Source organism: Anoplophora glabripennis, unplaced genomic scaffold, assembly GCF_000390285.2.
Source record: "Anoplophora glabripennis isolate ALB-LARVAE unplaced genomic scaffold, Agla_2.0 scaffold115, whole genome shotgun sequence".
NCBI classification, from domain to species: domain Eukaryota; kingdom Metazoa; phylum Arthropoda; class Insecta; order Coleoptera; family Cerambycidae; genus Anoplophora; species Anoplophora glabripennis.
Genome location: NW_019416234.1, coordinates 1008567 through 1031956, shown reverse-complemented (window position 1 = coordinate 1031956; position 23390 = coordinate 1008567). Strand labels below are relative to the sequence as shown.

The 23390-nt window shown below is 32.6% G+C and overlaps 1 protein-coding gene across 1 annotated transcript in view; it reads left to right on the top strand.

The window, feature by feature from the left end:
• The first annotated feature begins 3407 nt into the window (after positions 1-3407).
• LOC108904376 (suppressor of lurcher protein 1) overlaps positions 3408-23390 on the top strand; it is a 106662-nt gene continuing 86679 nt past the window's right edge. The window contains exon 1 of the mRNA XM_018706897.2: positions 3408-3600. Within this exon, the coding sequence (XP_018562413.2) occupies positions 3408-3600 (193 nt within the window). The remainder of the gene's footprint in view (positions 3601-23390) is intronic.

Here is a 23390-nt window from a genome sequence, read left to right as displayed (position 1 = left end):
AAGGGAACTTAAATATATGAAAAAAAAAAAAATTGACAGGATACATAATAATAGTAACAAAAAATTTAAAAATATATATACTTACATAATGCTTTTTATATACAATATTACAGAATTGTATAATATAATTCAATGCTTCTAATGTAGAAGATTGTGAAATCAAGTAAAGCTAATTACTTCATAAACATATTATACATATATGTTTTAATGCATTAAGACAAATCAGTTTTTATGCAATTCGTTTTAAAATGGATCACCAATATAGTATAAATTCCCCATATTAAAAATAGTCTCCTTATCATTATTCATCCATATTAAAATATAAGGTACATGCTGCAAGTGAGGTTGTGATAAACTTTCACACTAGATTACTTCTGTCATATAAACGAAAAACTAGTACATATAACTATTTCTCTAAATTGATTTCTAAAACTTCTACGGCGAATGTGAAATACAGACTCCAAAAATGATACACTGATGTTAGCTACTTAGGTATATTTATAAAGTGAACAAAAGCTAATAAGTGTCATCGAAATTGGATTTGAAGGTTTCAGCGTCCAAAGAAGGTTATCTGAGGTGGCAGAGATTTTTCATATGCTGCTTTGAGTAAGTTATTTTCAATGAGATTATTTGCGGGGGATTTTAGGAGCATAAAATACATAGAACTATATACTATATTCCATAACAAACTACATGTAACTGTTGAGAAATCTATAGTCATCTGTTAATGTGTGTGATACATCTAAAAAGTTACAACAACCGTCACGTTCGTTTTTAGTTAATTCAAGAGTTGATGACTGATGCAAAGGCTTTATCTGTAAAATAATACCTATTGATTTTATTTCCATTCAGATGTTATTAACGGAATAAATATATCCCTATATGCGACAGCTACATTTACATTGTTTACTAACCATTGAAATATCTCATCTTTACCTATATGCTAATGCAAACAAAGCCCGTTCGGTTTTTGTTTATTAATCGTATTTAACGACCATTGCAAAATTAATGGATTTGAAATAAATAGATACACAAAGAGGATTCATCATGATTACAACGAACAATTATTTATCAATTTAATTTTAATTAGAAAATTGAGCCTTTTATGACCACTAATTCGATGTAATTAATTACAGCCATTGGAGTTGATCACTATCTACTAATTTCACTATTTAAAGATATTTTAGTAAAGATGTACAAAGCGTTGTTTGGATTTATTTATTTGTGAAGTAGTTTAATTTATTTTGTATTTTTCCACGTTAAAGGAAAATAAATCAAATTTTTAGAAACGTTTACTTTAAAGGATCAGACAAAACAAATTTCTATTTGCCATGTCATGTGAAAAGCTTGGAGCTATCACATTTCACCCATGTTTCCAATCCACACCACGAAGTCGCCCATAAAGCTCGAGAAAGTTCCAAAAGTATCCAAGCAAGCGGTTCAATACATATCCGAGGACATCGAGCCTGTCGCGCTAGCTACCGAAACTGGTCAAGAATCAAGATTTTCACCAACTTTCTGAATTCAGCAACCCAATGAGCCCACAGAGCAGAAAACTATTTGAAATATACCGAGTCAAACGCACATTTCTAGGAACTCAGCCGAAATTCACAGCGACCACCATCCAACAGTACGGGTAGCTTGATCTTCCAGTCGAACTACCTCCAACAGCGCCCAAAATCATAAAATCTACAGCATGAATTGTAATGCCATCAAGCGATGTGATTGAACGTTGACTCTGATCACCTGCACATTATTATTAACCAAGACCAAGTGCTAAGATTTCAGTATCGGTGCATTTTATACATTTTATTGTATGTAATCAAAGGAGTATTAGGTACACACAAATAATACCAACAGTAGTAGACTCAATACAAATTATTATAAATTGTTATGAGGCATGGACATACTCCTCGATCGATAACCAGCGTCCAAATCGCCCAGATTTGACTACAGTCCTGTGTCCACTTCACAAGTGTTTGTTAGCCTAAAAGCAAAGGCAGTGAAAAGAAAAAAATGTCGAAAAGTGCTCAAATACGATGCAGTGCAAAAAGACTCAGTTTGAAGCCTAAATGAAAAGTGCAATCCAAAGGATGTCAAGTAATCAACCACAACAAAGCATATTCTACTCTCTAAATACCAAGTTCCAAGCTTTAGCTGAGAAAGCGGAAATGGAAGAAATTATCAAACTGAAGCAATACGAGATGAACAAAGGGTATCAGTATTTGAAAGCTAAGTTACGTCACCGTCCGTCCAAGAAACAAGGTAACATCAACACAATCCAGCGGACACTCATCATTTGCTAGCCAGGACTCTTGGACAAGGAACTGCATCACCTGCAATTAGTTCCTAGAGAAAATGGATATCCTAACAGAATATTGAACAAGATATCATACGGACACCTAAAAACAATATCTAAGCTCTCTAACCTTTTCAGGATAATCGGTACCGAATGGACCATCTTTCAGGGGTAGCTTCCTTGGTTGAAAGTAAAACAATCAACTTATCAAGATACAATTTTACTTCCTTAAAATGTTTTGAAAAAGATTCATATAAATTCACTTTTAAAAATATTTTAGGTCAATTTGACATGAAAGGTTTTTCGGGATAGCCGAATATAAAATATGAACTTATTTTTTCCTTAAAACATAGAGGTTGCTAAGATTTTCAGTTATATTTTTTTACAGATAAAGGTTTTGGGAACGCGCATATTATTTACTACTCCAGTCGGCAGAGGCCGAAAAGTTACTGTTGGTGACATTTTCTTGATAACTCGGAAATAACTACACAGGTCTACTTTAAATGATAAGTACAATAACAGGCTNTCTATACATATCCGAGGGCATCGAGCCTGTCGCGCTAGCTACCGAAACTGGTGAAGAATCAAGATTTTCACCAGCCTTTTAAATCCAGCAACCCAATGAGCCCACAGAGCAGAAAACTATTTGAAATATACCGAGTCAAACGCACATTTCTAGGAACTCAGCCGAAATTCACAGCGACCACCATCCAACAGTACGGATAGCATGATCTTCCAGTCGAACTACCTCCAACAGCGCCCAAAATCATAAAATCTACAGCAGAAATTGTAATGCCATCAAGCGATGTGATTGAACGTTGACTCTGATCAACTGCACATTATTTATTGCATGTAATCAAAGGAGTATTAGGTACACACAAGTAATACCAACAGTACTAGACTCAATACAAATTATTATAAATTGCTACGAGGCTTGGACATACTCCTCGATCGTATATAACCAGCGTCCAAATCGCCCAGATTTGACTACAGTCCTGTGTACACCTCACAAGTGTTTGTTAGCCTAAAAGCAAAGGCAGTGAAAAGAGAAAAATGTCAAAAAGTGCTCAAATACGAAGCAGTACAAAAAACTCGGTTTAAAGACTAAATGAAAAGTGCAATGCAAAGGATAGCAAGTAATCAACCACAACAGAGCATATTCTACTCTCTAAACATCAAGTTCCAAGCTTTAGCTGAGAAAGCGGAAATGGAAGAAATTATCAAACTGAAGCAATACGAGATGAACAAAGGGTATCAGTATTTGAAAGCTAAGTTACGTCGCCGTCCGTCCAAGAAACAAGGTAACATCAACACAATCCAGCGGACAATCATCATTTGCTAGCCAGGACACTTGGACAAGGAACTGCATCACCTGCAATTAGTTCCTAGAGAAAATGGATATCCTAACAGAATATTGAACAAGATATCATACGGACACCTAAAAACAATATCTAAGCTCTCTAACCTTTTCAGGGGTAGCTTCCTTGGTTGAAACTAAAACAATCAACTTATCAAGATACAATTTTACTTCCTTAAAATGTTTTGAAAAAGATTCATATAAATTCACTTTTAAAAATATTTTAGGTCAATTTGACATGAAAGGTTTTTCGGGATAGCCGAATATAAAATATGAACTTATTTTTTCCTTAAAACATAGAGGTTGCTAAGATTTTCAGTTATATTTTTTTACAGATAAAGGTTTTGGGAACGCGCATATTATTTACTACTCCAGTCGGCAGAGGCCGAAAAGTTACTGTTGGTGACATTTTCTTGATAACTCGGAAATAACTACACAGGTCTACTTTAAATGATAAGTACAATAACAGGCTGATTTGCTGACAAAATATTTTATCAGGAAAAAAGTAATTAACAATTTAATCGTGAAAAAATTTTTTTTAGTAGTTTTCTTTAAATAACTCAGCGGGATGACTTTGTACGAAAAAATGCATAGAACATGATTTTATTCGTAATAAAAATAGCTACAAAATGGCGGTGGTCCGATTACGAAATTTGCAATAACAAAGCCGTGAGATTGAAAAAACGGTATAAAACGCCAATTTTTTTAAGTTGCTGTAAAAATGTCAATTATAAACAAAAAGTGATAAAACTTTCGAAAACTATAGTTCAATATATATACAATAATGACGCTAAAGCCGAAAATCAGGAGAGCAAAACTTTTTGTTCTATAAGGTGTTATACATTCATCGGCATCTGAAACTCGAAACTTTGCCAAATTTGTTCGAAGCTTTGCTGACACTTGAAATTTGGTACACACATAGTGTAAATATGCAGAAACCAAAAGCAATTTGCAAAATTCAAGTATCTTCATTTTTGCAGTTTTGGTAAGGTTTTATACGTCACCCTAGTTTTATACGTCACCGTTTTTTTAATTTTTGGACGTATATTTATGTATATTTATAAAATATTCCATTACGGTAGATTAGCCAGCATAATTACCTACAATTTAAAAAAATATATATTTTCATCGTTTAGATCCTAAGCTACTTAACATTTTGCGCCTGTTAGCCGTACTCGTACATTATTCAACATATTAACATAAAACAAAATCGTACGTGTGGGGTAAACCTTTAACTTTAAGTAAACAATTGTTTAAATTTACTGTTGTATATTTCTAATAGTATACAAGCCCCGAAGAGCGGAGCTCGCGCTCGAAAATGAAACGTTAAAGGTTTACCCCCACACGGGCTTAAGGAATTAAGGAAACAATAATAATAACTTATTCTGGAGCCAAAATGGATAAGCCAAGAAAAAAAAATGGATTTAAATTTTTTACTGCAATCATTTTGTAGGCAGCTGTCTGTTTGGGAGATCTAATGCAATTAAACAGCAACCAAATTAGATACTTTTTACGAATTACACCCCTTCAGCTCTATTCAAAAGTCAGTATTTACTGAGATACAGGCTTTTGAAGTACCGCAAAGTTTATATCCAAGCCGGTAGGTTACTGACTTTTGAATTTAATAAATTCTAAAGAAAATATTTAATTTACTTGCAAATTCTACAGACAGTCGAAGCTTAATTAAAGGAAAATATTCCCAAATACTTGTCTGTCAATAACTGCAAATCCATTTTTCTCTTTTAAGTAAATAAAGAGACGTCTCAAAAAACATTTGAATTTCTTTGCAATATATGTCAGAATATTAAACATTTTTTTTTTTTTCAAAACCCATATCTTTTTAAGGAAACAATAGGTGTACCTACTAAGATAACGTAAAGTAATTCAGTTTATTTTCACCCAAGGAAGCTAATCATTCGCTTTCGGACATCCTGAATACATGTCCATAAAATGGTGGGTAATCTCGCAAAAATAATGTCGCAAGTTTATGTAAAAAAATATTCGGACCGGCATTGTAGTTATTAGCTCTGGAAATTAAGAATTAAAATTCGATTTTTCGTTATGATTTGTTTATTTTTATTTAAATTTGGATAATTTTTGGGTAGCAGCTATATTACTCGAAGCTGTTTCCAGGAATGTATTCAATTTATTGAGAGTCTGGCGGCATGCTCAGCAACGTAATATTTTTAAAGGGCGTCCAAAAGTAACCCAGGATTTGAATTTTGTACCATTTTCATTCCGAAGAGTTGACAGCATTGAGCAGGGTCACATGTTGTAGTAAACACTTTGCGGTCAGACAAAATAGATACGACGGATGAGCGAGTGAAGATTCTGAAAATTCATTACAAGTACAGAGAGTGTGTAGCTGAGACTCTACGCAAATTAATTGGAATTTCGGAATTTTCGGTAGAAGGAACGTTCCGATTGTACTACGGTGAGTTAGTGTAGCGGTACCTCTCCTAACCTCAGTGCCCCAAAGGATGAAGATGTGGACCTTTTGTTAAAATCCGCTACTTTGTGGTTTTTCAAATGTTTAATTGCAGTGACCGACGGTGCACTGAGGTTGCGGGAATTTCCGCCACACTTCCCTCACCGTAGCAATATTTTCGACTAAAAGGCCAGTACAAGGCCGGTCTGTTTTTTTTTTGTTGTTTGCAACCGAACCTGTTTTACTCAAATTTGGCAACTAATCTTTTCACAGTTGTTTCCTTTAAGGCGTTCCTTCTACCGAAAATTTCAATATCATGGACTATAAGTTGACCTGATATTCTTGGGCATCCTTCTATAGGTCAGTCGTAAGTAAACTACAAAAACATTTAGCTGACTCGTTAATTACAAGCTCTGATATCAGTCATGTGATATGCGCAGAGTATTAAATATAAATGAAACATAAACCCCAAGATAAATAGAATATTTACGTAGCTTCCAACATATGAATTAAGCGTAAAACAGCCCTCCTGCGAGCGGTTCAGCAGCAGGTATATAAAATTAACAAAATCCGAATGCCAAAACTGAATGAAAAATTAACCCGTGTTGTTCCAGTTTAAAATTAACTTTCCTCATTTATTACGGGCTGCCAAATGTACCTTTTGTGGATTTAATATTTATGGCGATGGCTCTAATAATGCATGTACGATTTTAATTGACTTTTGGAAGTTTTTCGTTCGTGTATTGAATAAAACAGTTTTGTCAATTTGATGTGGAATAATTTTTTTCAGCACTGGTAGGGAATCTCGGTTTCTAAGAAAATAAATAAATCTTTATATCCTTCGTGAGATGCAGCAGCAAAGATGACAATAGTATTTTATATTATAGAGGGTGATTCACAACTTATCCAAAAAAATTTGGGAATAGATGCGGCATGAGAAATGGAGTCAATATTGTAGAAAAAAAAATTGTAAAATCCTTATAGTTTCCGAGAAAAAAATTATTGAAGTTGTAGTGCTTTCAACCATTACATAGCTGGACAACTGTAGTCTCTAACGTCATTCGTAATTCGAGAGCCACGTGGCCTCAGCGACTCAGAATACTGAAATCCGATGTTTACAATAGGTAGTTTTTTAGTAATCAGTGTCAAAAATGGTTTGCGTGTATAACAACTCGGAGTTGATGTATATCGTTTTAGTTTATGGTGAAGTAAGAAAACATTTGTATTATGGTCAAGCATTTGTGTTATGGTGAAACAAGACAGCATTTGTTTTAGTTCGTAGAAACTGAGTAAGACGGGCCCAAATGTATTTACACATCGGTGGACAAAATTTTGAACAGTTGTTGTAACATCAGGTATGTCAAATTATTTTATTATTTAAAACCACAAATGAATTTTATTAATTAATAGTAACAATAGCGACAAAATTAGTTGAGTTTGTAAAATAGGTATAAAATAGGTGCTATACAATTCTATTTGTTCTTTTCCTTGCGATAATTCTTTCAAGTTTTTGAACGTTTTTATCACTGCCGCCATGACGGTCGCATTGTGTCAGGTCAGGTTTTACAGTGGACTAGTTTCCAGTGCCGTGCAGAAGTGTATTTTTAAATTATTTTGGAACTGCCCTTTTTGATTTTTTCTTTACAAAATTGTATTTGCAGTCCCCTGTACATCCAGATTTTTTTTTTAGGATAAGTTCTGAATCACCCTGTATACGGTATAGGTATTGCAGATATTCAATACGTTTAAAACATTGATATTTGTTTCAACTTTGCTTATGCTAAATACGTTTAATTAAACAATAAACTACAAATAACAAGGAAACTAAACCGCAAATTGGTAAATAGAATTTTACTACAGGAGCTATTACTGTTTTAATAACTTTTATGCCATTTTGTATGGAGTAAGTGTACGCAGTGCATCCATTACAAAATTATAAATAATTTTAGTATAGTATTTCCGAAGTCAGTTTCATAGGCGTCCCTAAAAAAGTTTTCTGCTAAAGATAAAAAATTATAATAATTTGTATATAACGTGTAGAAAATTTCTATTATGTTCCTTTGACCAACAACATATTTTGATTATTTATGTCCATGAAAAAAATTCTTATTATTAATTTATTTATTTAGTTAGTTTATTTTGCTTATATGACACCACATGAATGTATAGCAATGGTCAATATGATGGACAATAGTGGCCCACACAAAAATACAAACATAAATGTATACACACAGTATACAATATACACACTTAATTTACATATACACACAGATATACAAAAAATGCTAACATAACAAAATAAATTGTACTACAATTGATAAAATTCAGAAACAGAATGAAAACATTTCTTTATTACAAATTTTTTTAGTGTATATTTAAAGATATTCAAGTTATTAAAGCGCTTAATGTTATCGGGCAAGTTATTAAAAATCGTTAAACCAATATGATCAGGTGATTTCGATATAGCATCATATTTTGTGTAGGGCAGATGGAATCGATCCTTTTTTCTCGTATTTAAGTGATGAATATCACTATTTGTTTTAATTTGTTCTATTTATTATTATATCTATTCATGGTAATTTTCGTTTTTCAAAAGGACTCCAAATACCATGTTGTGATAACATTAGTAAACAAAATATCCCTCTTATTTCTCTCTTTCGCAATTGTAATATGAATGATTAATAGAAAGTACCTATAACAAATTAAAATTACCTGAGGCCATTTGTTGACAACCAAATTTATGGCCAGGTGGCCCAGGGCGGTTGTGTTTGTGCCGCGTTTGCTCGCGCGCTCATTCTTCAACTGGGCGACTAAACCTGTACAAACATGGGTATGGCTAAATAAAAATGGGCACAAGTTTTTCAAATATTTCAATGCCGAGTTGCCGCGTCAGCGACCGAACCTGGTACATACTACCAAACTCTTGGTTCTTCAATTGAGATCGGAAAGACTATGCCATGTTAGCAAATATTTACCTGAAACTAGTGATCGGTATTAATTATCTAATGCAGTAGAAAAGTGTACAGCATACTTTGCAAGTTTGCGTGTGAGATAACTCCGCCCAGAAATACACTGGATACGGCAAAGGAAACGCTCCAAAAATATATTTGTAGCAACTATCCCAAATCACCCCGCCTACGTTTTATTCCCTCTAGCCGAATAAGTTCTTTCTCAATCTCCTGCAATNTTTTTAAGGAAACAATAGGTGTACCTACTAAGATAACGTAAAGTAATTCAGTTTATTTTCACCCAAGGAAGCTAATCATTCGCTTTCGGACATCCTGAATACATGTCCATAAAATGGTGGGTAATCTCGCAAAAATAATGTCGCAAGTTTATGTAAAAAAATATTCGGACCGGCATTGTAGTTATTAGCTCTGGAAATTAAGAATTAAAATTCGATTTTTCGTTATGATTTGTTTATTTTTATTTAAATTTGGATAATTTTTGGGTAGCAGCTATATTACTCGAAGCTGTTTCCAGGAATGTATTCAATTTATTGAGAGTCTGGCGGCATGCTCAGCAACGTAATATTTTTAAAGGGCGTCCAAAAGTAACCCAGGATTTGAATTTTGTACCATTTTCATTCCGAAGAGTTGGCAGCATTGAGCAGGGTCACATGTTGTAGTAAACACTTTGCGGTCAGACAAAATAGATACGACGGATGAGCGAGTGAAGATTCTGAAAATTCATTACAAGTACAGAGAGTGTGTAGCTGAGACTCTACGCAAATTAATTGGAATTTCGGAATTTTCGGTAGAAGGAACGTTCCGATTGTACTACGGTGAGTTAGTGTAGCGGTACCTCTCCTAACCTCAGTGCCCCAAAGGATGAAGATGTGGACCTTTTGTTAAAATCCGCTACTTTGTGGTTTTTCAAATGTTTAATTGCAGTGACCGACGGTGCACTGAGGTTGCGGGAATTTCCGCCACACTTCCCTCACCGTAGCAATATTTTCGACTAAAAGGCCAGTACAAGGCCGGTCTGTTTTTTTTTTTGTTGTTTGCAACCGAACCTGTTTTACTCAAATTTGGCAACTAATCTTTTCACAGTTGTTTCCTTTAAGGCGTTCCTTCTACCGAAAATTTCAATATCATGGACTATAAGTTGACCTGATATTCTTGGGCATCCTTCTATAAGTCAGTCGTAAGTAAACTACAAAAACATTTAACTGAATCGTTAATTACAAGCTCTGATATCAGTCATGTGATATGCGCAGAGTATTAAATATAAATGAAACATAAACCCCAAGATAAATAGAATATTTACGTAGCTTCCAACATATGAATTAAGCGTAAAACAGCCCTCCTGCGAGCGGTTCAGCAGCAGGTATATAAAATTAACAAAATCCGAATGCCAAAACTGAATGAAAAATTAACCCGTGTTGTTCCAGTTTAAAATTAACTTTCCTCATTTATTACGGGCTGCCAAATGTACCTTTTGTGGATTTAATATTTATGGCGATGGCTCTAATAATGCATGTACGATTTTAATTGACTTTTGGAAGTTTTTCGTTCGTGTATTGAATAAAACAGTTTTGTCAATTTGATGTGGAATAATTTTTTTCAGCACTGGTAGGGAACCTCGGTTTCTAAGAAAATAACTAAATCTTTATATCCTTCGTGAGATGCAGCAGCAAAGATGACAATAGTTTTTTATATTATACAGGGTGATTCACAATTTATCCAAAAAAATTTGGGAATAGATACGGCATGAGAAATGGAGTCAATATTGTAAAAAAAAAATTGTAAAATCCTTATAGTTTCCGAGAAAAAAATTATTGAAGTTGTAGTGCTTTCAACCATTACATAGCTGGACAACTGTAGTCTCTAGCGTCATTCGTAATACGCGTGAGAGCACACTTTGCAAGTTTGCGTGTGAGATAACTCCGCCCAGAAATACACTGGATACGGCAAAGGAAACACTCCAAAAATATATTTGTAGTAACTATCCCAAATCACCGCGCCTACGTTTTATTCCTTCTAGCCGAATAAGTTCTTTCTCAATCTCCTGCAATGGTGGCAAGGTCTTACCAACGGAAGTTGTTCCTGGGCGCACATGCTGCTACTGGATAATAATATGCCGCTCCCTCTTCCACACAGGTCTTCGACTTTTGGGCAAATCCTTGTGATTAATATGAGGGATATTACTATTATTATATATACCTGAAATTAAACGTATTGATCTTACTCTTTTTCTGTGTGCGACATATACATTTTTGTTCCAAAAATTTCTTTTTTTCTAACATTTTTCTCAAGTTACCTACTACAAAATTTATCCCTGAGATGCAGCAGATTGTGTGAATGCAGCTTCTTATTTTATTTTATAGTTTATTGATATTTATTTTGTGTATCAGTTCAAACATTTTCTATATTGCACAATTGTGTATGTTTGTGGAATGTAATATATTATTATGATCCTATCATATCCCTACGACCCAACTAAATATTCCATGAAATATAATTTTGATGTGAATTGTGTGCCTGACAATTAATTTGCAATTAACCGTTTTCCATTTATGCATTGTTTCCGCATGACTCCAATTATTTTACATCGGAGACTAAATTTAAGAGTTAGATTTACCCCTCAAATTTGAGGATTAATTTATAATCGTACTGTAACATAAATTAGAATAGGCAGATTATTAATACTAATAATTAAATTTATTAATAAAGCTTTAAGGAAGGTGATCGACACTATTGACAATATACAATAACAATTTTTTTCAAGTTTCTACTTATTTTGCAATAAAAAAGTGCTGTTATGTTTTTTTNAAATCCGCTACTTTGTGGTTTTTCAAATGTTTAATTGCAGTGACCGACGGTGCACTGAGGTTGCGGGAATTTCCGCCACACTTCCCTCACCGTAGCAATATTTTCGACTAAAAGGCCAGTACAAGGCCGGTCTGTTTTTTTTTTTGTTGTTTGCAACCGAACCTGTTTTACTCAAATTTGGCAACTAATCTTTTCGCAGTTGTTTCCTTTGAGGCGTTCCTTCTACCGAAAATTTCAATATCATGGACTATAAGTTGACCTGATATTCTTGGGCATCCTTCTATAAGTCAGTCGTAAGTAAACTACAAAAACATTTAACTGAATCGTTAATTACAAGCTCTGATATCAGTCATGTGATATGCGCAGAGTATTAAATATAAATGAAACATATACCCCAAGATAAATAGAATATTTACGTAGCTTCCAACATATGAATTAAGCGTAAAACAGCCCTCCTGCGAGCGGTTCAGCAGCAGGTATATAAAATTAACAAAATCCGAATGCCAAAACTGAATGAAAAATTAACCCGTGTTGTTCCAGTTTAAAATTAACTTTCCTCATTTATTACGGGCTGCCAAATGTACCTTTTGTGGATTTAATATTTATGGCGATGGCTCTAATAATGCATGTACGATTTTAATTGACTTTTGGAAGTTTTTCGTTCGTGTATTGAATAAAACAGTTTTGTCAATTTGATGTGGAATAATTTTTTTCAGCACTGGTAGGGAACCTCGGTTTCTAAGAAAATAACTAAATCTTTATATCCTTCGTGAGATGCAGCAGCAAAGATGACAATAGTTTTTTATATTATACAGGGTGATTCACAATTTATCCAAAAAAATTTGGGAATAGATACGGCATGAGAAATGGAGTCAATATTGTAAAAAAAAAATTGTAAAATCCTTATAGTTTACGAGAAAAAAATTATTGAAGTTGTAGTGCTTTCAACCATTACATAGCTGGACAACTGTAGTCTCTAGCGTCATTCGTAATACGCGTGAGAGCACACTTTGCAAGTTTGCGTGTGAGATAACTCCGCCCAGAAATACACTGGATACGGCAAAGGAAACACTCCAAAAATATATTTGTAGTAACTATCCCAAATCACCGCGCCTACGTTTTATTCCTTCTAGCCGAATAAGTTCTTTCTCAATCTCCTGCAATGGTGGCAAGGTCTTACCAACGGAAGTTGTTCCTGGGCGCACATGCTGCTACTGGATAATAATATGCCGCCCCCTCTTCCACACAGGTCTTCGACTTTTGGGCAAATCCTTGTGATTAATATGAGGGATATTACTATTATTATATATACCTGAAATTAAACGTATTGATCTTACTCTTTTTCTGTGTGCGACATATACATTTTTGTTCCAAAAATTTATTTTTTTCTAACATTTTTCTCAAGTTACCTACTACAAAATTTATCCCTGAGATGCAGCAGATTGTGTGAATGCAGCTTCTTATTTTATTTTATAGTTTATTGATATTTATTTTGTGTATCAGTTCAAACATTTTCTATATTGCACAATTGTGTATGTTTGTGGAATGTAATATATTATTATGATCCTATCATATCCCTACGACCCAACTAAATATTCCATGAAATATAATTTTGATGTGAATTGTGTGCCTGACAATTAATTTGCAATTAACCGTTTTCCATTTATGCATTGTTTCCGCATGACTCCAATTATTTTACATCGGAGACTAAATTTAAGAGTTAGATTTACCCCTCAAATTTGAGGATTAATTTATAATCGTACTGTAACATAAATTAGAATAGGCAGATTATTAATACTAATAATTAAATTTATTAATAAAGCTTTAAGGAAGGTGATCGACACTATTGACAATATACAATAACAATTTTTTTCAAGTTTCTACTCATTTTGCAATAAAAAAGTGCTGTTATGTTTTTTTTCGAATGTGCTTTCGAATTGAACATGTGCATTAACTGCAGCTTTATTAATGATAATAAAATGAAAAAAAACAAGTCGAAAATAATAGCTGCACGCATCAAATATATTTCTATATATTTTATTGTTTTTTATAATGTTATAGGTATAATAATTACTTTAGGTTTTACCTCACTTAATTAATTGAAAATTTTTGAAATTCCTATTAAATTTAAGACTATCAAACTAATTTTCAGTGATATTTAGTAACTAATAAGTGTTCTGATTTTTTTTTGATGTGGTCATATTTATGCATAAGAAAAAGCTTTTTTTATTGTAAACTAATAAGTGACATATCACTAATAAAACTGAAAAGTTACGACTACATTTAAAAAAAAACGCACCTTCGCGATCAACAACATTCGGCAAAATTTCAAATATGGGTCATTGTAGGGTTGGAAAAAATTTATTTATTTTTTAACGAAATTTAGCACACGAACAGTAAACATCTTTCGAATACAGTGCTTCTAACATGTTATTATTAATCTTTAATAATCTACGTGTTTTTGAATATCGACTACTCTGTATATGTCTTCTATTAGTGAATTTTTCTAAAATTGTTCTTCAAAAGTTAAATAGGAAGAACAGGTTTTAAACAACTAGGTACTTAAGAACTGGTGAATACGATTGCAAAATTTAAAAGCACTTCACTTATAAATGGGTGAGTTATACTTAATGCTTATTGGCACAAGGCACTGATTTGTACCTACTGGCAGAGAACGACCTACCAATCTGTCGGTACCAAAAATATGACTAGGGTTGGACTAGATGAAATAAACTTTGTGTGCTCATTGCTGGAATGATGTGGGTCGCAGAGTAAATTGACACACTATCATTGTTAATTCACTTAAATAATTATGTAAATCCATGTTGCAGAAAAGGACCTATCAAAATCTGTAAAATAAATTATTTTATTCCAATTCTGGCGTCGCTTGGATGGATTTTATCCAAACTTTTATACATATAAATTTACGTAATATTATGAGAGAATTACACTATAATAAAGTTTCAAATCCGTGTCTACAACTTTTCTCAGTAACTGTTTAATAAATTTGTTACACATCCCATTTATGAAGTGTCATAGAGCCCTTAATGGTTGCTTTAGTACATATAAAAATGTATTATTTTGAAAGAGGAAATCTCTTTAAATTTGTCCCAAGATCAACGTTAACATAAGTTTTTATATATGATTTACTTTTCATCAATGTTTAGCTCGAACTTCATTAAACCACAGCTAGTTTATCTACAAATATATTTTGATTAAACTACAACGTGATAGATAAAAGATTATCTCGCTAATAGCAATATATTGCATTACAATACCTTTCACGTAGAAAGATGTATAGAACCAATATTCCGAATTATGTGAAAAGAAACGGCTGCCATGAAATTCCCTTGGCGCTAATATAAGTTCTTTGTATCCATAAATTACGGAATGGCACATTTAGCACAGTGTTGAGAATTATATTTCTCCATCATTCTTACAAACCAGCAGCTTCGGTATTGCAATATGCATTGTTTAAGTAATTTAAGCATTAATCAAGAAGACAACCGACTAACTCCAGAGTAATAGCGTTATGGAAACATTGCCTTCTGAAATATGACATTCCAATTAATTAGTAACAGTAACTTTGGTACTGTTAAGACATATGGTCTGCCAGATTTGCAGCGAAACTAAACGGTCATACTTTGAGGGTAGCTTCGTGGGATGAAAATCGATTTAGATCCAATTACTTCAGCAGAATTTGCTGTATTGAGAGAAATTTTGCGGACATTCTTTTTTCTTTAGATGTTGTAAAAAACGTATACTTGTTGCATGTGGCTAAAATTTCAGAGAAGAACGAATTTCTGTTTTCTACTGCAGTTGCTAGATGAGGCCCATAGCCCAGTATCTACTAATTTACTTTCATCTTTTTCTTAAAATGGCCATTTAAACAAAAAGTCTCTTCAATATAGTGGCCAGTATCTCAGTAGGCGCTGACTTTTCACCAGGGGTAAGTCCAAATAGCAAATAAGTTTAATCAAAGTACCAATTTTGGCAAAAATGTGAAATTTAATAAATAAACACAAAACATCCGCGTTTTTTCCAAAATCTAGGTGTTTTTATCGGTGTATGGTTTAGAAAAAAGAATGAGCTAACATACAGGCTGCGGCATTAGTGCGTCGAAGTACGATATCTCCGTTATTATAGAAGATATCAAAAAAAGTTATATACAAAAATTGTAGCTATAGTCTGTTTGGAAATGAAAGAGAGTAATAAAACCCCGAGATAAGAACCGGCCATGGGCGTGGTAATATTTCGTTTCAGGTAATTATCGGGTAACACTAATGCTAACAAAAATAACAGGGATTGGAAAATCGACTGTCTACAGACATTTAAAGGAAACAAAAAATGAACAAGATAACTGTAAATCCCCGAAAATCATCTACAGGGAAGTCAAAAGTCGTTATAGATTATTTCTTCAAAAATGTCATTCGCAGAAAAGTACACTCATTTTATTTTAAAAAAGAAATACCAACGCTAAACAAAATTTTAAGTGAACTTTCAGAGGACAACGATTTGCCAAAAATCAGTAGAAGCAAATTATGGGCCGTCTTACGAGAGTTGAATTTTTGCTGGGAAAAGCAGAACAGGAAGTCAGTTCTTATCGATAAAGATGAAATTATTTGTTGGCGAAGATCCTACTTAAGATCAATTAGAAAATTCCGTGACGAAGGGAGGAATATTTATTATCTAGACGAAACTTGGGTCAACGAGGGATATACTGTAACAAAAGTATGGCAAGATAAAAATGTAAAAAGTTTTCGACAAGCATTTTTGGATGGACTTTCAACAGGGTTCAAGGCACCTTCAGGTAAAGGGCGAAGATTAATAGTGACACATATAGGTAGTGCCAGTGGTTTTGTAGATGGCGGTTTACTTTTATTTGAATCTAAAAATACAGGTGACTATCACGAAGACATGAACGCAGATGTTTTCGAAGAGTATTTTACACAGATGTTGGATCTTATTCCTCCGGGGTCTGTAATTGTCATGGATAATGCCAGTTACCATTCACGGCAGACCGAGCGGACGCCTACGACTGCTTGGAGGAAAGCCGATATAATTCAATGGTTATCCGGAAAAAACATTTCTTTTGAAACAAATATGGTGAAAAAGGAACTTTTGACACTTGTCAATCTTAATAAAGATCAGAAAAAATATGTTATCGATGAAATGGCAACAAATCGCCAAATAACGGTACTACGGTTACCACCTTATCACTGTGAACTTAACCCAATCGAATTAGTCTGGGCGCAGGTAAAAGGAGATGTAGCGCGAAATAATACGACGTTTAAATTAAGTGACGTGAAAATTTTGTTAAAAAATTCCTTGGAACGAGTAACTGCAGATAACTGGCAAAGATGTATACATCATGTACAAAAAGAAGAGGAGAAAATGTGGGAACTCGATAATTTAATTGACGTTACTGTGGAACCTATCGTTATCAATCTAGGAGACGAAGATAATTCATCAGAATATTCAGAGGATGAATTTTAATATACCTACTTTTTTATTTTCTTTATTGTACATTTATACAACACTACATTTACTCACCATAATTTGAATTTTCAAAATACATATATTTTTGTGTGGAATAAAAGTCTATTCATTAAATTTAAATAAATATTTTGATAATAATATTGAATAATTTTATTTGAATTACTAAAAACCCTCTTAACCCGGTTATGATGCTTAAAGTAGCCTCATGTTTTGAAATGCTGTTTTTATATTGTTTACTTATAAGAGAAATGGACCGAGAAATTGAAGCGGCATAGACAAAGACGGATTGTCGGGGATTAAATTTTAGCTACCTGCTACAATTTAGTACAGTCCGATCGCACAAAGTTTTTTTAAAAGTACACCTCATCCTATACCGATAATACATAATATAAAAATATTGAATATAAGCACCAGTACTACATTTATTTACGATTTGCATACATAATAAGGTTTTATTACTCTCTTTCATTTTTAAATAGACTATAACTTAAAACTGCACATTTTAGAATTATTTTCGTATATACAGAATGTTACGTATTACCAGAATGAACCAAACATACTATTTTTTAAATGGGACACCATATAAGTATATTAATTCAAATTTAGATTAAACTTATCTTTCCCATGCTTCCAATATAGGATTTAATTATGTTATACAGGGTATTTCAAAAGTTATGGTCAATTTTATATGACAATCATTCCCAATTCAGCGTCCTGTATACCCTAAACAGAACAACTTAACAATAATATTTTGCAGGCATAACTTTTTGATATTGGTACCGTTTTACGAGAAAGTGCAACAGTTGAATATAGGGCGAGCCAAAACTCGAGCACATAATTTTCTCAATTTTTTTAAATGAATCACCCTTTATTTTATTTTAAAAACTGAAAATAAATTCACTGTATGTTCTTTCATATTTATAAAGCATTCCCTATAGCTAAAATCATTAATTTCTCAGATATTTACCATTTAATAACAAAAATAGAGTTTTTAAAAAATTCATATTATAACAAGTTGGTTAATATTATAAGAATTTCGTCTTAATGGATATTTTGTAATGTTTTATAACAATTTGTCACACTGTCATTTGCCCACGGCCAACTTGTTACAATAGGCATTTTTTTAAAACTCTCTTTTTGTTATTAAATGGTAAATATCTCAGAAATTAATGATTTTAGCTATAGGGAATGCTTTTTAAAAAGGAAAGAACATAAAGTGTATTTTCAGTTTTTAGAATAAAATACAGGGTGATTCATTTAAAAAGATTGAGAAAATTATGTGCTCGCGTTTTGGCTCGCCCTATATTCAACTGTTGTAATAATAAAGAAATAGCACTTTCTCAAACCCATATCAAAAAGTTATGCTTGCAAAAAATGATTGTTAAGTTGTTTTGTTTAGGGTATACAGGAGGTTGAAATGGGAGTGATTCTCGTATACAATTGACCATAACGTTTGAAATGCCCTGTATAACATAATTAAACCCTATACTGGAAGCACGGGAGAGATGAGCTTAATCTAAATTTTAAATAATATCCTCCCATTTAAAAAATAGTATGTTTGGTTCACCCTGGTAAAGCGTAACACCCTGTATATACGAAAATAATTTTAAAAAGTGCAGTTTTAAGTTGGCTACAATTTTTGTAAATAACTTTTCTTAAAGAGATATCGTACTTCGACGCACTAATGCCGCACCCTGTATATACTCGTCCATCTAAAAAAACACAGTTTCATTGAAACATCTTAAAATGTGATTGTTTAAAGAGGTTAAAATTAAAACTTATAAAACATATATTTGGTTAATTAATAACTCACATTTTTACTTTATTTTAAAGATACTAAGCCAATTCAAAATAAAAAAAAGATTTAGTTAATGTTCTTCGATATTAGAAATCCAGGAAAGCAAAAGGTACCCTAACTAGCATTAAATTATACGACAATACTTGCTAAACAGCTAGTAATAAATAATTATCCAAAACAAAAATTTAACTAATTTATCTAAATACCTATAATTAATAGAAAAAACATATTATGATGTATTGAAATTGTTAAAATACAATAATTCTAAGACAGGCCCACAAACAGAAAGCGAAAAGTCCTTTTTCCCAGACTATGTGACCTTTATATTTCTGGGGTCGCTGATCACGATCCCAGTGTCCATATCACCCCATCACGTCTAGATCAAGGTCAAATGAAGGTCAAACACATTAATTCGAATGATACAATTTTTTGAATTCTGAGCGAATTTTACGTCCGAATACACTTCGACCTATTGATCCAATCGACCTCTGAAGGTCATATAGAGGTCAAATCCTTCTTTTGATCTCTCAGCTGATATCTTAGCTAGAAATGGGTCTCGAACCAATTGACATTTATGTTTTTAGTTGTTAGTTTTTATGTTTTAATGAAGGTCAAACACATTGACCTTGTACGGTAGAAATATTCAACAGTTGAATGTAATTTCATAAAATGATAGGCTCATGGTGTAAAATTAAAAGTCGCTTGAATGTAAATACATTTCACGATATCACACTCAACTACGTATTTTTTTCGTGAGGGAGGAACTAATTCCCCTGAACTTTCATAGAGGTAATACAATTATATACGATATTTCGCTTCTTGGTCGATATATCAGCCGAGAGATGAAAAGAAGGGTTTGACCTCTAGATGACCCGCAAATGATTTTCAGAGCTCGGTTCGACCAACAGGTCGAAGCGTATTCGGAAGTAAAATTTTCCGCTTTTTCAGAATCCGTAGTCAAAAAAATTATATCATTCAAGGTAATGTGTTTGACCTTCATTTGACCTTGATCTAGACGTAATGGGGTCATATGGACACCGGGACCAAAAACATACAGATCACCTAGTCTGGGAAATAGGACTTTTCGATTTCTGTTTGCGCACCTGTGATATTAATACAAAGACACACATTTATATGGCCTCAACTTTTAACAAATAATATAATAAGGTAAGTTGATCAAAATAATTTTATTATCATTTAAGGAAGCTGCCTTTGAAGTACGTCCACTTCAGTTAGGACACCCTGTAAATTGGTTCACAAGAAAATTTAATTTTTGATAGATTTCATGCTTTAAATAAAATTTTCATCTTATTTCTTTGGATTTTACAACATTTCTAGATTTGTTTATTTTATTTCTGATTTTTTGTTTTTACTTAATTAAAAATATATAAAGTACTGAAAAAATAGTTAATAATGATAAAATTTGTTAATGTTAATGATTAATAATATTGCATTTTATGATTTTGTATTATGCCACTATAATTTTTTCTACATTTTTTTATAACGATTTGTTATTTTTATAAGAAATGTAATTATAGCTATGGGAAGTGCTTAAGTTGAATTAAGACAACTCCTTTCTAAACGTTATATCTCTCCAATTTGGCGTAATTTTAGACATATAAAAGATAAATAAGGTAAATGGCGAAAAGCGAGCGAGCTTTTAATCTTCCACTCATGTTTAAAACATAATCTTCTCCCTCAATAGACTCGTCGAAATATTAATGTACCGCGATTAATTTGATTTGAATGTTTCTTGGACGTAAGTTGCAGAAATAAATTTTTACATTTTCAAAGTGAATCCTCATAACAATTAAATTTAGGGACCGGCTTAATATTAGTTGGTATTAATCCTTATGTTAGCTATCCACCTAACGATAAATCGTTGCGATTTTTCTGTGCAATTAATTAAAGATCGTTACGATTTATTTCATTTTTACTGATTTAACTGACTTTAAAAACTGAATTATTAATAAGTGTTTCAAATATTTTTTTAATAAACATGCAGAAATATAACTTTATATAACTATTTAGATAAAATTTAATAAAAAGTATTAGCACAAATACCCCTAATCTAACGCATTATATATTTACTCTAATTTAAAGCATGCCTAATTCAAACAGATTAAAAAGGATCTTAAATTCCTAACAAATGAAATAACAGTAATATTTTATACAAAAAATCTAGTAAACTGTGAAGAGATTAAATTCAGTGAATCTGGATCAGTTAGTGATATTAAACACTCTGGCCGTCCTTTAACAATTTGTTAAAACATCGAAGTACTCGTGAGAGTGTTGCTGAGAGTTCAAAATCATCAATTCAGCACGTGATCAAGAATTGGATATTCCGAGAAGCTCGCTACAGCGTATTTTCATGAAAAATTTGCATCTTCATGCTTACAAAGTTCATTTTACTCAAGAACTGAAGCCTACTGACCGCGTAGAGCGAAGAGAGTTCGTTGAATGAATTATGGAATAACAACAAGTGGATGCTGAGTTTTCTAACAAAATCGTCGACGATGACTTATTTTTATCTTGACGGCTTCAATAATCAACAAAATTGTCGCATTTGGGGTTCAGAAAATCTACGATCCACAACGTGTCACTGTTTGGTGCAGATTTTGGGCCGGAGGCATCATCAGACCATTCTTCTTCGAAAATGTGGTCAAGCAATAACAGTTAATCGTGCGCGCTATTGCGACATGATAATCCAGTTTTTGTGTATAAATTGCAAGATGATGCCACATGCCATACAGCCTGAAAAACAATTCAATTACTCCTTAAGTAATTTTCTGGTCGTGTAATTTCCCGTTTTGGTGATCAGAATTGGCCGCCCTGATTGAACACATCTGGACTTTTTTCTTTGAGGTTTTTTAAAAGTTTGTGCCAATAAGCCCACGACCACGACCACCTACACCTTGAAGGAGAAAATTGAGCGCTGTATCAACGAAATCCGTATTTATACTGTAAAATTTATGAATCAATAAAAAATTTACAATTTTTAATTAAAAACCTGTGTTTTCTATGAAAATTACTTCTTGCGTGAATTTTGGGATATCCTGTATATATTACTGGTATAATTTAATTCTAGTCGAAACATTTAACCTTGGAGTCAAAGTTAAAAATCTTGTTTATGATCTTAGACAACTTTTGGATACCTATATATTTGCATGGCATCAAAGAACACTGACTCCATTCGAAGGAATTTTAAGAAAGATTTTTTGCATTTATTTGAATTAGTTCAATAGCTTTACAATAAGGTAAACAAGAATACAAAAATAAAATATTCATTTTTACTAATGCATTATATGAACTAGACGTAAATTTTCATTTCTGATACATTTATCAGCAGTCAAAATATTTGTTGTTCTTTTCCGGAAGGCTGTACTTCTCATTCAAATTCTTCATTATTCGACTCAATATCTGGCATTTAATATAAATTTCCGCCTTTCTTTATTATTGAATTTCTTATTGCCAAACGTGCGATTAAAGATCTGTGAAAATAAATAAGATCCTGGGTTTCATCTCTAAATATGATATTAATCCGACAGCTTTACACTTATTTTCATTCAACCAACTTTATTGGCTTATAAATGAAATCACATCTTTTGACGAATATCTGTTTAATATTGTCGGGAATTAAAAATGAGGAACGTTTCGATTACTTTTCTTTATGTACTTCGCATTTGAAAAATAATGCATATTTTCTTCTTCTGTCGTTTGCTAAATTTTCATTACTAAATTAATTTTCATTACTTTATTACTAAAATGGACCGAGTTTACTTATATTACGGCAAAACATCTGAAGTGTCTCAATGGTATATTTTAGTCAAACATACTGCACTTAGAGTGTGCAATTAGGAGGAATTTAGTGAAGTTTGGAAACAAATTCTTGTATAGCATTACCTACCTTCTTTAGTTCAGAGTATTTAGTAAATGGTGCCTTTATGTTACCTAGAGTTCCTATACTTTGGATTTATTTTTTATCTCGTATTTGTTGTTCGTTATTTCCTCACATACAATTACTTCGCTTATGTGAACTTTATTATTGTTTTGTTTATCAACTATATTTATATCGATGTGCTCTTTGTTTTATATTCTGGCCCCGAATAAACATTTATTATGATTATTTATCAATTTTACGTTTAAATGTTTCATTATTTTATTGTTATGTACCTATATTAAGGAACAAAGAAAAACCGAAGGATGCAATTCCGTATTTTCATCTTCGACATGAT